The sequence below is a fragment of the Sciurus vulgaris genome (genome assembly GCF_902686455.1).
Source record: "Sciurus vulgaris genome assembly, chromosome: 4".
NCBI lineage: Eukaryota > Metazoa > Chordata > Mammalia > Rodentia > Sciuridae > Sciurus > Sciurus vulgaris.
Window position 1 is genome coordinate 160274328 of NC_136464.1, and position 16803 is coordinate 160291130.

The window sequence follows — 16803 nt, forward strand, 5'->3', positions numbered from 1 at the left end:
TACTTGTGCATTATAGTTATACATAAAATATTGGGGTTCATTTTGACATTGTCAAAAATGCATGGAATATAATTCACTTCACTTAAGTCCCCAGTACTTCCCTTTTTCTTTCCCTTCTCGCTTCCCCTAGTCCCCTTTCTCTACTCTGCTCTGACCTGAAATTTTATATTCTAAAATTTTAATTCTAAAAGGCAGACTCTTTGTACATACCTGTAGTTGATTTGGTTATAAAAGGAAACAGTATTTGGATTAGACTCAGAACTAAAATAAAATAATTTTTGAGAAAATATGTGGTTAAAAAAGAAATAATGAAGCCAGGTGTAGTCGTTAATGTCTGTAATCCCAGCAACTTGGGAGACAGAGGCAGGAGTATTGGAAGTATGAGTCTAGTTCAAGGTCCCATCTCAAGAATAAGAGGTCCAGGGATGTAGCTCAGTGGTAGTGCCCCTGGGTTTAATCCCTAGTTCTTAAAAAAGAAATAAACAAAAGAAACAATAGGGATAAAAGGGAGTAAAGAAAAGAAAGAAAGAAAAAGACTAGTCTCTGAAGGCTTTTCAGAAGAAATATACTTATTTTCTTAAAAAAGTTAGTTTTTCTTACTGCATTAGAACCCTGAGCAAGATTATGTGAATTCTTTTACTTCCTTGTTTTATAGTTATCTGTTGATGTATCTCATTTTATCACCACATAGAGGTCAGAAGGACTACAGTATTTTCATTATTAATTCTACCACTAAGCAGTGTGATAGAAATGTTAGTTGAATAAAAGAATAAAGGGCTGTAATAAAAACAGTAACAACCTTTCCTCACTTAATGTGTCTAGGAGTTGGAGGAGCTTTAGAAAATGATGATCCTTCCAAAATGGTTATGGTATTGGCTGCTACCAATTTCCCATGGGACATTGATGAAGCTTTGCGAAGGAGATTAGAAAAAAGGATATATATACCTCTCCCAACAGGTATGATAACTTCCTTCTATTGTATTTTGGACTTTTCTGTCATTTCCTGTTACCTTTTTCTCTTTATTGTCATTCTGCTTAAAGAAGTTTATAGCGTCACCAATTATAACCAATTTGTAGTAGATAGAAACAGAGGCCACAGTACTCTGTTGAAGTACCTTATTTTTTAAAGAAATTCTTAGAACTGTATTTTTGTTAATCAGTTTGGTAGCACTTAAGTTTTTACTTTTAAACTTGAATAGTCTTCATCAAACTTTATTTGTGACTAAAAATGACATTCGCATGGAGTATTTTTCAAAGTATGCTTCTTTGAAAAATATAATTTCATCTTAATGGATATTGAAATTTTCATAAGTGAAATTTTTCTTTCTATTTTGAGATAAAATTTGCAAATAGTGAAACGTACATGTCTTAAGTGAATAATTTAGTGAGTTTTGATAAATGTATCCTCCACTTTGATCAATGCCCCAGTGAAGATATAGGACATTTATGTTACCCTTTAAAGTTTCTGTGTGCCCCTACAAGTTAATCCAAACCTCCAGTAGACATTGTGTTAGTTTTCCATGACTGTGACAGAATAACTTAACACAGGCAACCTAAAAGAGGAAAGATTTATTTTGGCTCACATTCTGGTTTCAGTTCCTGGTTGGCTGGCTTCATGGGCCTTAGGTAAGGCAGAACATCATGGTGGGGGGACATGAGGGGTATGAAGCTGCTAAGCTCATGGTGATTGGGAAGGAAAGATGGAAGGGGCTGGGGACAGGATATGCCCTTCCAGGGCACACCCCCTTTATATACTTCTGACTAGGACCTACCTTACACAGTTTCCACCACCTCCTTGTAGTGCCACCATCTGGGGACCAAATCTTTAACATGTGAGCCTTTGACATTCCAGATCCGAACTATAAAAAAATTCACTTTATCTGATTTTTATTGCCACAGATTAGTTTTGTCTTTGTTAAACTTTACATAAATGGAAACATAACAACTTATAATCTTGTTTTCTGGCTACTTTCATTCAATGAAAAATTTTTGAAATTCATTTATGTGATTACATGTTTTCAGTAGCTTATTCTTGAAATGATTATACTATAATTTATTCTTCTGTTGATAGGCATTTCAATCACTTCCAATTTTTGGCTATTGTGAACAAAGCTACTTTTTTGAACAAATCTTTTTATGGATGTATGTTTTTAATTTAATATAATTAGAATAGATGGGTCATACAGTAGGTGTGTGCTTAACTTTAAAAGAAGTACCCCATTTGTTTTCCAGAGTGATTGTACCATTATATACTCTCAACCATCAGTGAATGAGAATTCCAATACTTCCACATCCTTTCCAACATTTAGTATTGTTAGTGAATTTTAATTTTGTTCATTCTCGTCAGTTTAAAATACCCTCTCATTATGGCTTCAATTTGTATTTCTGTGTTGAGAGATGTTGAACACCTTTTCATGTACTTGTTGGTTGGTCATTGCTACATTGCTGTATTTTTTGTGTGGTATTTTCCCTCCAGGTTTTTTTTTTTTTTTTCCTTTGAGACAGGGTCTTACTAAGTTGCTTAGCAGCCTGTTCTCAAGTTTGTAATCATACTACCTTGGTTTCCCAGGTAGCTGGGATTATAGAAATGAGGCACCATGCCCAGCTTCCCCCAGTTTTTAATTGAGTTATTTGTTGTTTTATTAATGCTTTATATAAGTTCTTTAACAGTTTGTGTCTGTGAATATTTTCTGTTTGTAGTTTGCTTTTCATTTATCTTTATGGTGTATTTTGATAAGCAGAAAAACTTTAATTTTGATGAAGCCCTCTTTTCAAGTTTTTCTTCTATGGATAGTGCTTTTCATGTCTTAAGAAATCTTCACTTTCCCCAAGGTTGCAAAGTTTCCTGTATTTCCTTCTAGAAATCATATTTAGATATGTGAACCCTCTTGATTTAATTGTGTGTATATGAGTTTAAGGGATGGGTGGATGGTGGGGTTGGGTTTAGTTTTTCATGGTACATCTGATTATTCTAGCATCACTTTGCTTTTTCCATTAAATTATTTTGGCCCTTTTTTTGAAAATTATTTTGCCATGTATGGGTCTATTTCTGAACACTAGTCTAGTTGATGGTTTTATTTAATAGATAAATTTAGGGCTATCTATTCAAGGTAACTATTTCTTCTTGAGAAAGCTTTGCTAACTTGTGTCTTTCAAAGAATTGATACATTTCCTCTAAGTGGCCAAATTTATTTGGATTTTAACTTATATATGTGTGGATGCTGGCTAAACAGTTTAGATGAAGCTGTTGATTTCCAGTCTAGAACTTAAAGTCAGTAGGAGAAGGCACTCAGAAACAGAAGATGAATGTGAAGTGGTTGAAGTAATGACAGACTAATCTGTGGAGTTGAATGGGAACCCAGGAGGATAGATTGGAACCCATTTTAGGCTCTCATTTCTTCTAAGATGTCCAACTTTGATGACTGGTGTTTCCTATAAAAGAAGCTGGCCAAGTGTATACCTAGCTCATGAGTCAAAAAAGCTGAAGGAAGAAATGTGGCAGCAGCTAAGAGCTGGAAGCGCAAGTGCTGCCCCACTAGTAAGGTGTGAAACCAATTCATAAGTGACAATATGTATCAACTTTATGAGTGGATTCATTTCTGCCTTTCAGGACTCAGGTATAATGACTTGCCTGGCCTACACTAACTCAGAAATATGCAGTGAAGAGAATTGTGGGAAATGAAATGCCAGCTTTTCTGGAGCTGGCATAATATAAATTCACATGCTTCACTTTCCTTTTTTTATCTGTAGGATCTGTGATAATGTCTCATTTTACATTCCTAATATTGGTAACAGATCTCTAGTCTTGATCATTCTTGCTAGAGATTTGTCTGTATTATTAGTATTTCAAAAACCAAATTTCTGCTTTGTTAATTTTCCTATTTCAATTATTTCTTCACTTATTTTTCTCCTTTATACTTTGAGTATTAATTTTAGGCTTTTCTTTTTTAAAACATTTCAAAGCTGTAAATTTTCCCTCGAAGCACAACTTTAGCTTCATCTCACAGATTTTGCTGTATCATATTTCTGTACTTAAGTTAAAAATTCCTTCCTTTTTTAATTGTTAGTTTTTGCTGCTTATTTTACTTCATGCATTTTGAAGTTCGGTTATGGGGTACATAAGTAATTATCACTGCTCTATCTTCTTGGTTCTTCAGTCTTTATGAAATGCCTTTACCTTTGATAATACTGTTTTGATTTAGTATTTACTTGGACTAATATTAGTACAGTCTCACCATCTTCTTGTCTTCGATGTTTACTTTGTTTTTATATTTATGGTGTAGCCCATGTATAAGACTGATATGCTCTTGCTGTTTGTCCAGTTTATCTCTGCTTTTTAATTGGATTATTTAGTCTTTTTTAATGTGATTATTTGTTTGGCTGTGTTTAAGCCTTCCATCTTGATGTTCTGTTTCTCTGTATCTCCTTTACTAATTTCTTGTGGCCTAGTTGACTTATTTTTAAATCCATCTTAATGCCATTTTTGGATTTTTTTTAGCTATACCTAATTTTTTTGGTAGTTGCTTTAACAATTACAATATGCATAGTTTTTTTGGGGTTTTTTGGTTGTTTTTGGTCTTGGGGATTGAACCCAGGGACACTTTACAACACTGAGCTATAATCCTGGTCCTTTTATTTTTAAATTTGAGACAGGGTCTCTCTCAGTCCCTGAGGGTCTTGCTGAGTTGCTGAGACTGGCCTCAAACTTGTGAACCTTCTGCTTCAGCCTTCCGAATTACTGGAATTACAGGTGTGCACCACCATGTCCGGCTTGCATAGTTTTATATAGTGATTTTATGCTTTTATCTTTAAAATTATATACCTAAAATAAAAGTGATTTCTATACCACCATTATAGTATTACAGGATTCTGCATGTCTCTATATTTACCTTTACCAGAGAGCTTGTAGTTTCCCTTGTTTTTTCGTTTGTTCGTTTTGTCGTTCTTGTTGTCTAGCGTAGTTTTGTGTCAACTTGAAGACTCACTGTAGCATATTATTGTAAGGCAACTATACTAGTGATGAACTCCCTTAGCTTTTGTTTGTCTGGGAGGGTCTTTATTTCTCCTGGAAGAGCAGTTTTACCTGATGTCATATTTTTGGTTGGCAGGCTTCTTTCGTATGCCATGCCTTTCTGGCCTGTAATGTTTCTGTTGCAAAATCTGCTGAGAATCATATGGGAACTACCTTATAGGTGAAAAACCACTTTCAGGATTCTTTCATTGACTTTTGATGGTTGATACAGTGTGTTTGAATGTGAACAACTTCTGGTTCAATCTTCTTCAAGTCCTTTTGAACTTCTTGAATTTGGATGCATATTTCCTTTCTTATATTTGGTAATTTTAGGGCCATTATTTCTTCAGATAAGCACTCTGTCCCTTTCTCACTTTCTGTCCTTCTGGAATTTCCATACTATTCGTACTGGTTCATCTGATATTGTCTCACAAGTTCCTTAGGCTTTTTTCATTTTTCTTTGAAAACTTTTTTTCTTGACTCCGTAATTTCCAATGACCTGTCTTTGAGTTCACTGATTCTTGTTCATCAAATCTGCTGCTGATTCCCTCTAGTGAATTTTTCAATTCAGTTATTGTATTCTTCATTTTCAGAATTTCTGTTTGGTTCTTTTTAAAGCTTCTCTTTATTGAATTCTTACTTATTAGTTCTTGCATATTTTCTTGATTTCATGTAGTTGTTTATCCATGTTTTTGTTTAACACTGAGGTTCTTTTAAAATCATTGTTTTGAATTCTTTGTTAGGTAATTCATGGATCTTTGTTTTTTTTTTAGTTGGTTTATTTGATATTGTTTTTCTTTGATTGGGCCACATTTCCATTTCTTCATATACCATTTTATTTTGTTGTTGTTGTGATTTGTGCATTTGAAAGACTAGCCACCTCTTCTGGTAGTTTTGGTCTGACTTTGACAGGGGAAGAGCTTCACCAGTCAGCCTGCCTAGAGATTCTGGAGCTCTCTCAAACCTTTTGTGGGGATGCTTCCTCTGGAGTTTCTTGTGTAATTTCCCAGTCAGAGAGGTTTAGTGATCTCTTTTTTTCTGGCGCTTTTGTTCTCTTGCTCCCTCTGCTGCCTGTCTGTGGTATTGTAGGCTCTCTAATGTTGCAACAAGACACCTGTTTTTTATGGCCCACAAGCCTCCAAGGTATACCAGTTCCATCAGTGCCCCACACAAAGTGAGGCAGAAACCAGTTTCTGAGAAGCACCTTCAAAAGCTGGAATGTAAGACATATGTCCCACTCTTCTCTTCCCCTCCTAAAGAAAAAGCCACAAGCTGGACACTTTCTCTGAGTCATATGAAGCTTAGCTGGCTTTGGTCTGTGGCATCATAAACTCCTGGTGCTAAAACAACTCTGAGCTCTCTTTTGTTCTCAGTGGCCCCTGGGAATCCAAGGGATGTTTATTTCTCCTCTGTACTTCAAGTCTGATGAAGCAGAAAGCAGTCCTTTGGGCAGTGCTCTGGAAATCTGAAATATTGGATGTGTGTACTCTTCTTCTCTTTCCTTTCCAATGGAGGGAAAGTTGGGCTTTTCTTCCTAATTACAGGGACCTGTGTTGGCTTGGTGAAAAGCTGAGTCAGTTGAAATGAAATAGCCTTTCTCACCCATTTCAGTACAGTTGTAGGCTTTGAGCTAACCTGGGATGCTATGACTTCTTGGGTTGGCTTTTGGAGTTCTCATATAGGCTTCTGAATCATGTGTTGTTGTTAAGTCTGGGTCTCATTATTGGTTAGGAAAAACATCTGAGGCCTTTACTCTTTTTTGATGTGATATAAGCTGTCATATCATTGCTTTCTTGTGTGCTATAATATGTCCTTTTTGCTCTGGCTACTTTCTTGCTTTAAAATCAGCTCTATTGAAGAATAATTTACATATAAGAAACTTCATCCATTTAAAAGTCATACGTTTAATAGTTGTGCACTGCCATTACACCGTACCACAATGAAGTGGTGGAACCTACCTTTTACCTGAAAAGATTTTTGTTGCTCCTTTGCAATCCATCCTTCCCTTATTCCCCAATACCTTCCACCTCAGGCAACCAGTAGTTTGTATTATTTTGTGGCTCATTATTTTCACTCAGCATAATGATTTTTAGTTTCATCCATATTGTTTGTTGTTTTTTTATTGGTAAGTAGTATTCTATTATATTGATAGACCACAGATTGTTTATTCTCTTGTTGTTTTGTGAGTATTTGTGCAGTGTGTGTGTGTCCAAAATACCTGACAAGAATAACTTGTAGGAAAAGTTTACCTTGGCTCACAATTTCAGAGGTTTAGGCTATGGTCAGCTGAGTCCATTGCTCAGTGTTCAAAGTGAGGCAGAACATCATGGCAGAAGGGTGTGGTGGAGAGTGCTAGTCTGATCGTGGCAGCAGGGAAACAAAAAGAGAGACAGGGCCTCAGGGCAGATGAACCCTTTTGGAGCATGCTCCCAGTGACCTATCTCCTCTAGCCACACCCCACATCCTGTAGTTTTGCAGTTAGTTCATTCAAATCAGGACGGACTGATTAGGTTACCGCTCTCAAAATTCAGACATTTGCACCTCAGAACATTCCTGCATTAACACAGGAGTTTTTGAGGGACACCTCATATCTAAACCATAACTTTTATGAATGGATATTTTGGATTGTTTCTAGTTTGGGGCTTTGCGAATAAAGCTGATATGAGCATTCATTGTTGAGTCCTTGGGCATTTGTTTTCATTACCCCTTGAACAAATGCTTATAAGTGAAATGACGGCATGTGATAGTATGTATTCATAGAAAATGAGTTGGGCCAGGTGTGGGGATGCATGCCTATAATCCCAGTGTCTCAGGAGGCTGAGGTAGAAGTGAGGTGCTAAGCAACTCATTGAGACCGTGTCTCTAAATAAAATACAAAATAGGCCTGGGGATGTGGCTCAGTGGTTAAGTGCCCCTGAGCAACCCCTGGTACCCTCTTCCTCTCAATCCCTGGTACCCTTCCCCCCCCCAAAAAAAAATAAGTAAATAAACAAATAAATAAAAGAAAATGGGTTGGTATCTTGAGTTGTTATCTTCTCTGGTTGTTTTTAAGATAATCTATTTATCTTTATGTTTTAGCAGGTTGACTATGATATATGTCTGTAGGGTTTTCCTTTTATTATCCTGCATGTATGTTGGACATTTTGATATTCTTGCACAGGTTACTGGGGCTGTGTTAAATTTTTTCCAATCTTTTTTCTTTTCATTCTTCAGATTGGATAATTTCTGTTCATCTGTCTTTGTATTTGCTGACCTACTTTTCTGCCATCTCCAATCTGCTTTCAAACTGCCCAGGGAATATTTTATTGTAGATATGCTATTTTACAAATTTAGTCTACTAAGTTAATTTTTAGTTCCATTACTTTGCTGGGATTCTTCATCACTGGCTCATTTATTTTTGTTTCTCTTACTTTAATTCTTTGACATATTTCCCTTCTGAAGGTGGGGCTTAGTTTCCCCTCTTTGAATGTGGATTGGACTTAGTGATCTGTTTTTAAGGAATAGAATAAGGCAGAAGTGATGCAAAGTGGCTTCTGAAGCTAGATCTAAACAGAATAGTTTCTGCCTGGCTCTCCTTTCTTGAATTACTCACTGTTGGGGATCCAGCTGCCATGCCATGAGAACGCTCAGGCAGCCTCTGGAGAAGCTCGCATGGGAAGGAAGTGAAAGCAGCCTTCAGCATCTTGCCAGTCATGTGAGTGAGCTACCTTAAGGTGACTGCAGTCTTGACCTATAAATTGACCACAAACTCATGAAGCACCCTGTGTTAAACAGAACGAATAGAGAAATAGAACCAATGGGATAAGTAGTGTGTACTGGGGGGTGAGGTGCTTAGTTTTAGGGAATTGGTTCCCACAACTACAGAGGCCGCTAAATCTAAAATCTGCAGTGGACTGGCAGATCAGGAAAAACTGATGTTGCAGTTCAAGCCTGAAGGCCAGCTGTTTACAGAATTCCTACTTCCTAAGAAGTCAGTCTTTTATTCTGTTCAGATATTCAACTGATTGGTTGAGGCTACAAACATTATGGAGGATAGTCTGCCTTACTCAAAGCCCACTAATTAAATGTTAATCTTGTCCAAAACAACTTCACAAAAACATTCAGAATTAAGTTGACAGAATATTTGGGCATCGTGGTCCAGCCTGCTGATATAAAATAAGCCATCAACAGAGCCCAAGCTAAACCCTATCTAAGCTATATCCAAATTCTAGATTCAAAGAAACTGTAAGAACAATAAATTAAGCCTTTAAGTTTTAGTACAGTTTACTATTTAGAAATAGATAATTAACGTACTACTGTATACTTTGTGTTAGCTAATTCTAGCATTTAGATCATCTGTTTCTCTTGACTGTTTTTTAATTTTCTTTATTATGGGCTACATTTTTTAGCTTCCTAATGTGTCCAATAATTTTTATTGTGTGCTCTATGTTATAGGGAATCTGTGTTATGTCGTTTTCCTTTAAGGATGTTCTGATATTCCAGTGGGTACTCAGATATATAGACAGCTACAAAGCCTATCTTAAAATTCTCTACTGTCTAATACATGAGAACAATTGCCTCTTATATTTTGCCTCATTTTGTAATTGTTTATCATAGGAGGGTAAGTCTGGTACAGGTATTCATGACTAAAAACAAGCCTCATTACGAAGATTTTTTTTTTTTTTTGGTACAGGGAATTGAACCCAGGGGTGCTTACTGAGCCACATCGCCAGCCTCCCTCTCCCCCCACCAATTTTTTATTTTTATTTATTTATTTATTTTGAGACAGGGTCTCATTAAATTGCTGAGGCTGAAGCTGGCTTTAAACTTGTGATCTTCCTGCATCAGCCTCCCGAGCTGCTGGAATTACAGGCATGTGCCTGTACGCCTGACTCATTTATGAATTTTGAAACAATTTTTGTCACATATTCCTTGATCACTTCTGTGATTTGACCTTAAGGCTGTATAATATAATTAGTAGGCTTTTAGCTCCCACGTTTTGTCTTATGTTGTCTTTCCTGGCTGTTATTCTTTACTCTGTTCATTTTAATATCCTTATTACTTAAAAAGAAAACTTTCTTTTTCTTAAGGTAGTTCTTAATTTACTGATGTAGCTTATAGAATAATATGCTTATTTAAAGCAGGAACAGAAGTGATTAGATTTAGAAACCAAGATGTCCTGGGATATTTTAAACCCTAGAAATAACTCTTTAATTTGCTTCTCTATTACATTAGTCACATGAATTTTGAAATTTGAGTGGTTTGTATCATTGATTTTATGTTTCTTCCCTTTCTCCTTTTTTTCTTTGCTCATCTTCCTTGCTTTCTAAACAAAATGTATCCATGATATCTAGTGTATATGAAATGTTTTTTACTTTACTACAATTATATAGTGATTTTTTAAATTTATTTTTATTGTAAACAAATGGGATACATCTTGTTTCTCTGTACATGAAGTAGAGGCATTCCATTTGTGTAATTATACATTTAAGTAGGGTAATAGTTTTTGATTCATTCTGTTATTTTTTTCCTCTCCCCACCCCTCCCACCCCTCTTTTCCCTCTATACAGTCCCTCCTTCCTCCATTCTTGCCCCCCTCCCACCCTCCCATTATGTGTCATCATCCACTTAGCAGCGAGATCATTCATCCTTTGGTTTTCTGAGATTGGCTTATCTCACTTAGCATGATATTCTCCAATTTCATTCATTTGCCTACAAATGCCATAATTTTATTATTCTTTATGGCTGAGTAATATTCCATTGTATATGTGTACCACAGTTTCTTTATCCTTTCATCAGTTGAAGGATATCTAGGTTGGTTCCACAATCTGGCTATTGTGAATTGAGCAGCAATGAACATTGATGTGGCTGTATCTCTGTAGTATGCTGATTTTAAGTCCTTTGGGTATAGGCCATGGAGTGGGATAGCTGGGTCAAATGGTGGTTCCATTCCAAGTTTTCTAAGGAATCTCCACATTGCTTTCCAGAGTGGCTGCACTAATTTGCAACCCCACCAGCAATGTATGAGTGTACCTTTTTCCCCACATCCTCACCAACACCTATTGTTGCTTGTGTTCTTGATAATCACCATTCTAATTAGGGTGAGATGGAATCTTACGGTAGTTTTGATTTGCATTTCTCTTATTACTAGAGATGTTGAACATTTTTTCATATATCTGTTGATTGCTTGTAGATTTTCTTCGTGAAGTGTCTGTTCATTTCCTTAGCCCATTTGTTGATCGGATTATTTGTATTCTTGGTGTAGAGTTTTTTGAGTTCTTTATATATTCTGGAAATTAGTGCTCTATCTAAAGTATGAGTGGCAAAGATTTTTCTCCCACTCTGTAGGCTCTCTCTTCACATTCCTGATAGTTTCCTTTGCTGAGAGAAAGCTTTTTAGTTTGAATCTATCCCAGTTATTGATTCTTGCTTTTATTTCTTGTGCTATGAGAATCCTGTTAAGGAAGTCTGATCCTAAGCTGACATGTTGAAGATTTGAACCTACCTTTTCTTCTATAAGATGCAGGGTCTCTGGTTGGATTCCAAGGTCCTTGATCCATTTTGAGTTGAGTTTTGTGTAGGGTGAGAGATAGGGGTTTAGTTTCGTTCTGCTGCATATGGATTTCCAGTTTTCCCAGCACCATTTGTTGAAGAGGCTATCTTTTCTCCATTGCATATTTTTGGCCTCTTTGTCTAGTATGAGAAAATTGTATTTATTTGGATTTGTGTCTGTATTCTCTATTCTGTACCATTGATCTACCTGAATATTTTGGTACTAATACCATGCCTTTTTTGTTACTGTTGCTTTGTAGTATAGTTGAAGTTCTGGTATTGCGATACCCCCTGCTTCACTCTTCCTGCTAAGGATTGCTTTAGCTATTCTGGGTTTCTTATTCTTCCAGATGAATTTCATGATTGCTTGCTCTATTTCTGTAAGGTACATCATTGGGATTTTAATTGGAATTGCATTGAATCTGTATAGCACTTTTGGTAGTATGACCATTTTGACAATATTAATTCTGCCTATCCAAGAACATGGGAGATCTTTCCATCTTCTAAGGTTTTCTTAAATTTCTTTCTTTAATATTCTGTAGTTCTCATTGTAGAGGTCTTTCACCTCTTTTGTTAGATTGATTCCCAACTATTTTATTTTTTTTGAGGCTATTGTAAATGGGTTAGTTTTCCTAACTTCTCTTTCTGAAGATTCATCACTTATGTATAAAAATGCATTAGGTTTATGAGCATTGATCTTATATCCTGCTACTTTACTGAATTCACTTATGAGTTCTAAAAGTTTTCTGGTGGAATTTTCTGGTTCCTCTAAATATATAATCATGTCATCAGCAAATAGGGATAGTTTGAGTTCTTCTTTTCCTATTCGTATCCCTTTTAATTTATTTCATCTGTCTAATTGCTCTGGCTAGAGTTTCGAGGACAATGTTGAATAGAAGTGGTGAAAGAGGGCATCCCTGCCTTGTTCCAGTTTTTAGGGGAAATGCTTTCAGTTTTTCACCATTTAGAATGATATTGGCCATGGGCTTAGCGTAGATGGCTTTTACACTGTTAAGGAATGTTCCCACTATCCCTATTTTTTCTAGTGTTTTGATGCTGTATTTTATCAAATGCTTTTTCTGCATCTATTGAAATAATCATGTAATTCTTGACTTTACATCTGTTGATATGGTGAATTACATTTATTGATTTCCGAATGTTGAACCAACCTTGCATCCCTGGGATAAAACCCACATGATCGTGGTGCACTATCTTTTAAATATATTTTTGTATGCGATTTGCTAAAATTTTGTTGAGAATTTTTGCATCAATGTTCATTAAGGATATTGGTCTGAAATTTTCTTTCCTTGATATGTGTCTGTCTGGTTTAGGTATCAGGGTGATATTGGCTTCGAAGAATGAGTTTGGGAGGGTTCCCTCCTCTTCTACTTCTTGGAATACTTTGAGAAGTATTGGAATGAGCTCTTCTTTAAAGGTTTTGTAGAACTCGGCTGAGAACCCATCTGGTCCCAGACTTTTCTTTGTTGGTAGGCTTTTGATGACTTCTTCTATTTCATTACTTGAAATTGATCTATATAATTTGTATATGTCCTCCTAGTTCAGTTTAGGTAATTCATATGTCTCTAGAAACCTGTTGATGTCTTCAAGATTTTCTATTTTGTTGGAGTATAGATTTTCAAAATAGCTTCTAATTATGTTTTGTATTTCACTCGTGTCTGTTGTGATATTTCCTTGTTCATTCTGAATTTTAGTAATTTGAGTTTTCTCCCTCCTTCTCTTTGTGGCTAAGGGTTTATCAATTTTGTTTATTTTTTCAAAGAACCAACTATTTATTTTGTCAATTTTTTCAATTGTTTCTTTTCTTTCAATTTCATTGATTTTAGCTCTGATTTCCTGTCTTCTACTACTTTTGGTGTTTCTGTGTTCTTCTTTTTCTAGGGCTTTGAGCTGTTAGTGTTAGGTCGTTTATTTGTTGATTTTTTTCTTCTTTTATTGAATGTCCTCCATGAAATAAATTTTCCTCTAAGAACTGCTTTCATAGTGTCCCAGAGATTTTGATATGATGTGTCTTTGTTCTCGTTTAACTCTTAAGAATTTTTTTATTTCCCTCTTGATGTCTTCTGTTATCCATTCATCATACAATAACATATTATTTAATCTCCAGGTGTTGCAGTATTTTCTGTTTTTTATTCTTTCATTTATTTCTAATTTCAATCCATTATGATCCGATAGAATACAAGGTAGTATCTCTATCTTCTTGTATTTGCTAACAATAGTTTCGTGGCATAGAATATGATCTATTTTAGAGAAGGATCCATGTGCTGCTGAGAAGAAAGTGTATTCACTCTTTGTTTGATGGTATATTCTATATATGTCCGTTAAGTCTAAATTATTGTGTTTTTGAGATCTATGGTTTCTTTGTTCAATTTTTGTTTGGAGGATCTGTCCAGTGGGGAGAGAGGTATGTTAAAATCACCTAGTATTATTGTGTTGTGGTCTGTTTGATTTCTGGAATTGAGAAGGATTTGTTTGATATACATGGATGAGCCACTATTTGGGGCATAGATATTTATGATTGTTATGTCTTGCTGATTTATGCTTCCCTTAAGCAGTATGAAATGTCCTTCTTTATCCCTTCTGACTACCTTTGGTTTGAAGTTCACATTATCTGGTATGAGGATGGCTACTCCGGCTTTTTTGCTGAGTCCGTGTGCATGGTATGTTTTTTCCCATGCTTTCACCTTTAGTCTGTGGGTATCTCTTTCTGAGATGAGTGTCTTGCAGGAAGCATATTGTTGGATCTTTCGTTTTAATCCAGTCTGCCAGTCTGTGTCTTTTGATTGATGAGTTCAGGCTATTAACATTCAGGGTTATTCTTGAGATATGATTTGTATTCCCGGTCATTTGACTCATTTTTGTTTTTTTGACACAACTTGGTTTCTCCTTTATTTGGCTATTCCTTTAGGACAGTTCCTCCCCTTGCTGATTTGCATTGTTGTTTTTCATCTCTTCCTCGTGGAATATTTTGCTGAGAATGTTCTGTAGTGCTGGCTTTCTTTTTGTAAATTCTTTTAGCTTTTGTTTATCATGGAAGAAATTTATTTCGTCGTCAAATCTGAAGGTAAGTTTTGCTGGGTATAAGATTCTTGGTTGGCATCCATTTTCTTTCAGAGCTTGAAAATGTTATTCCCGGCCCTTCTAGCTTTTAGGGTCTGGGTTGAAAAATCTGCTGATATCTGTATTGGTTTTCCCCAAATATAATTTGATTCTTTTCTCTTGCAGCCTTTAAAATTCTGTGTTTATTTTGTATGTTAGGTATTTTCATTATAATGTGCCTTGGTGTGCGCTTATTGTAATTTTGTATATTTGAAGTCCTATAAGCCACTTGTACTTGATTTTCCATTTTATTCTTCAGATTTGGTAAATTTTCTGATATTATTTCATTGAGTAGATTGTTCATTCCTTTGGTTTATTTCTCTAAGCCTTCCTTAATCCCAATAATTCTTAAATTTGGCCTTTTCATGATATCCCATAATTCTTGCAGATTCTGTTCATGATTTCTTACCATCTTCTCTGTTAGGTCAACTCTGTTTTCAAGATTAAATATTTTGTCTTCAATGTCTGAGGTTCTGTCTTCCAGGTGTTCTATCCTATTGGTTATGCTTTCTATGGAGTTTTTAATTTGGTGTATTGTTTCCTTCATGTCAAGGATTTCTGTGTGTGTGTTTTTTTTTTTTTTTCAATATCTCTCTTTATTTAAATGATCTCTTGGTTCCCTCATTTGGTCTTTTAACTGTTGAGTGGTGCGATCATTCAGAGCCTGCATTTGCTCTTTCATCTCATCATTTGCTTCTCTGATCATTTTAATTATGTACATTCTGAACTCTCTTTCTGACATTTCTTCTGCCATGCTGTCATTGGATTTTATTGATGTAGCATCTAGGTTTGTTTGGGACATTTTCTTCCCTTGTTTTTTCATATTGCTCAGGTATCTAGTAGTGAAACTCTATTGGCTTATAGTGTCCCTGTAGATTCCCAATAACTCACCTCCTAGCCTTCAGTAGCTTGAAGTCTTGGAGGAACTTGATAATGCGGTGCTACACAAGGAAGCTGCCCCTCTAGGGGTGATAGCCTTCAGGTGGGGTATATTTCCTGCTGTTGGGCAGAGACGCCTCCACTTGTTGACTGATGGTCAGTCAAAAGGGGGACTAGACTACAGGCTGGGGCATGGCTGGTCTGGGCCTGTGTCTCTGGTTCTGCCGCCCTGGTGGGAAAGCCTCGCCCGGTGGGGAAGACTCACCCGGTGGGGATGTCTCGCTGGGCAGCTCTCCTCCGAGAAGTTCCCTTCAGTCCACAACTACTGCCTGGGCTGGGCAGCCCTCCTCTGCGATGTTCCCTGGGGCCTGGAACTACCAACTGGGCTGGGGCGCCTGGCCCTGCGAGGGACTCTTTCTGGGTGGCCCTCCACTACGACATTCTCTGGGGACTGGACCTACTGCCCAGGCCTGGGACCCTCACTGTGCATTGAAGCCTCTCGCTGTGTGGCCCTCCTCTGCAGTGCTCCCAGTTGACTGGTTCTCGGTTCCAGCGGGGGAGTCTCACTGGGCCTCTCCACTCCACGGAGTTCCCTGCCTTCTGGGACTGCTGCCCCATCCGGGGAGCCTGCCCAGTGGGAGAGACTCACCTGGTGGCTCTGAGTTGGTCCCGAGTCTCTCAGTACCTCCTCCTCTTGAATCCTGAGTCCTGTCAAAGGGCCTCCAGTCTCCTGTAGGTGTCTCAGGAAGGGAGCCGTCCTTCCAATGATGGTGACCTCGCCCTCAGGAATAATTCAAAATGCCTGCACCAGCCTCCAAAGAAGCTGGGGAGCCCCAGCGAGGGTGCGCTGAGTCAGCATAGAGGCAGGCGCAGTGTCCCTCAGCAGTAGGGGGCAGGCAGGGAGGCTCAGCGATGGCGTCCGACCTCGGTGTGGGACTCGGCGGGCTGCTGTATAGTGATTATAAATAAAATATTGATACCAGCGGGGGGATAAAGTTTTACTACCTGAACTATTATATCATTCAAGTTTTTGTACTTTGAACTTCTGAACTATTACATCATTCACGCTCTTATACTTTGAACTTCAGCTCAGTAAAGAGAAAAATACGTAATGATAAAAATAGTTGATGACAGTAATTTTCTGAATTTCTGAGGGAAGCTTAGGTTTGAGAGGAAAGACATACTTTATGGTATAAAGTATAAAGTATATTTATACTTCTTGGAAATGTAGAAGAAAAGAAATTTGGCTGACAAGGGCTTCCTTC

General features: G+C 37.0%; 1 protein-coding gene across 11 annotated transcripts in view; it reads left to right on the top strand.

The window, feature by feature from the left end:
• The window catches only part of KATNAL1 (katanin catalytic subunit A1 like 1), a 90444-nt gene that overhangs the window by 56732 nt on the left and 16909 nt on the right, over positions 1–16803 (top strand). For all 11 annotated transcript variants that reach the window (XR_013763614.1, XR_013763615.1, XR_013763616.1 and 8 more), the window contains one exon: positions 823–957. Coding sequence is in view for 7 of the 11 variants with exons in the window: in XM_079138588.1 (XP_078994714.1) it covers positions 823–957 (135 nt within the window). In the remaining 4 variants the exon portion in view is untranslated. The remainder of the gene's footprint in view (positions 1–822; positions 958–16803) is intronic.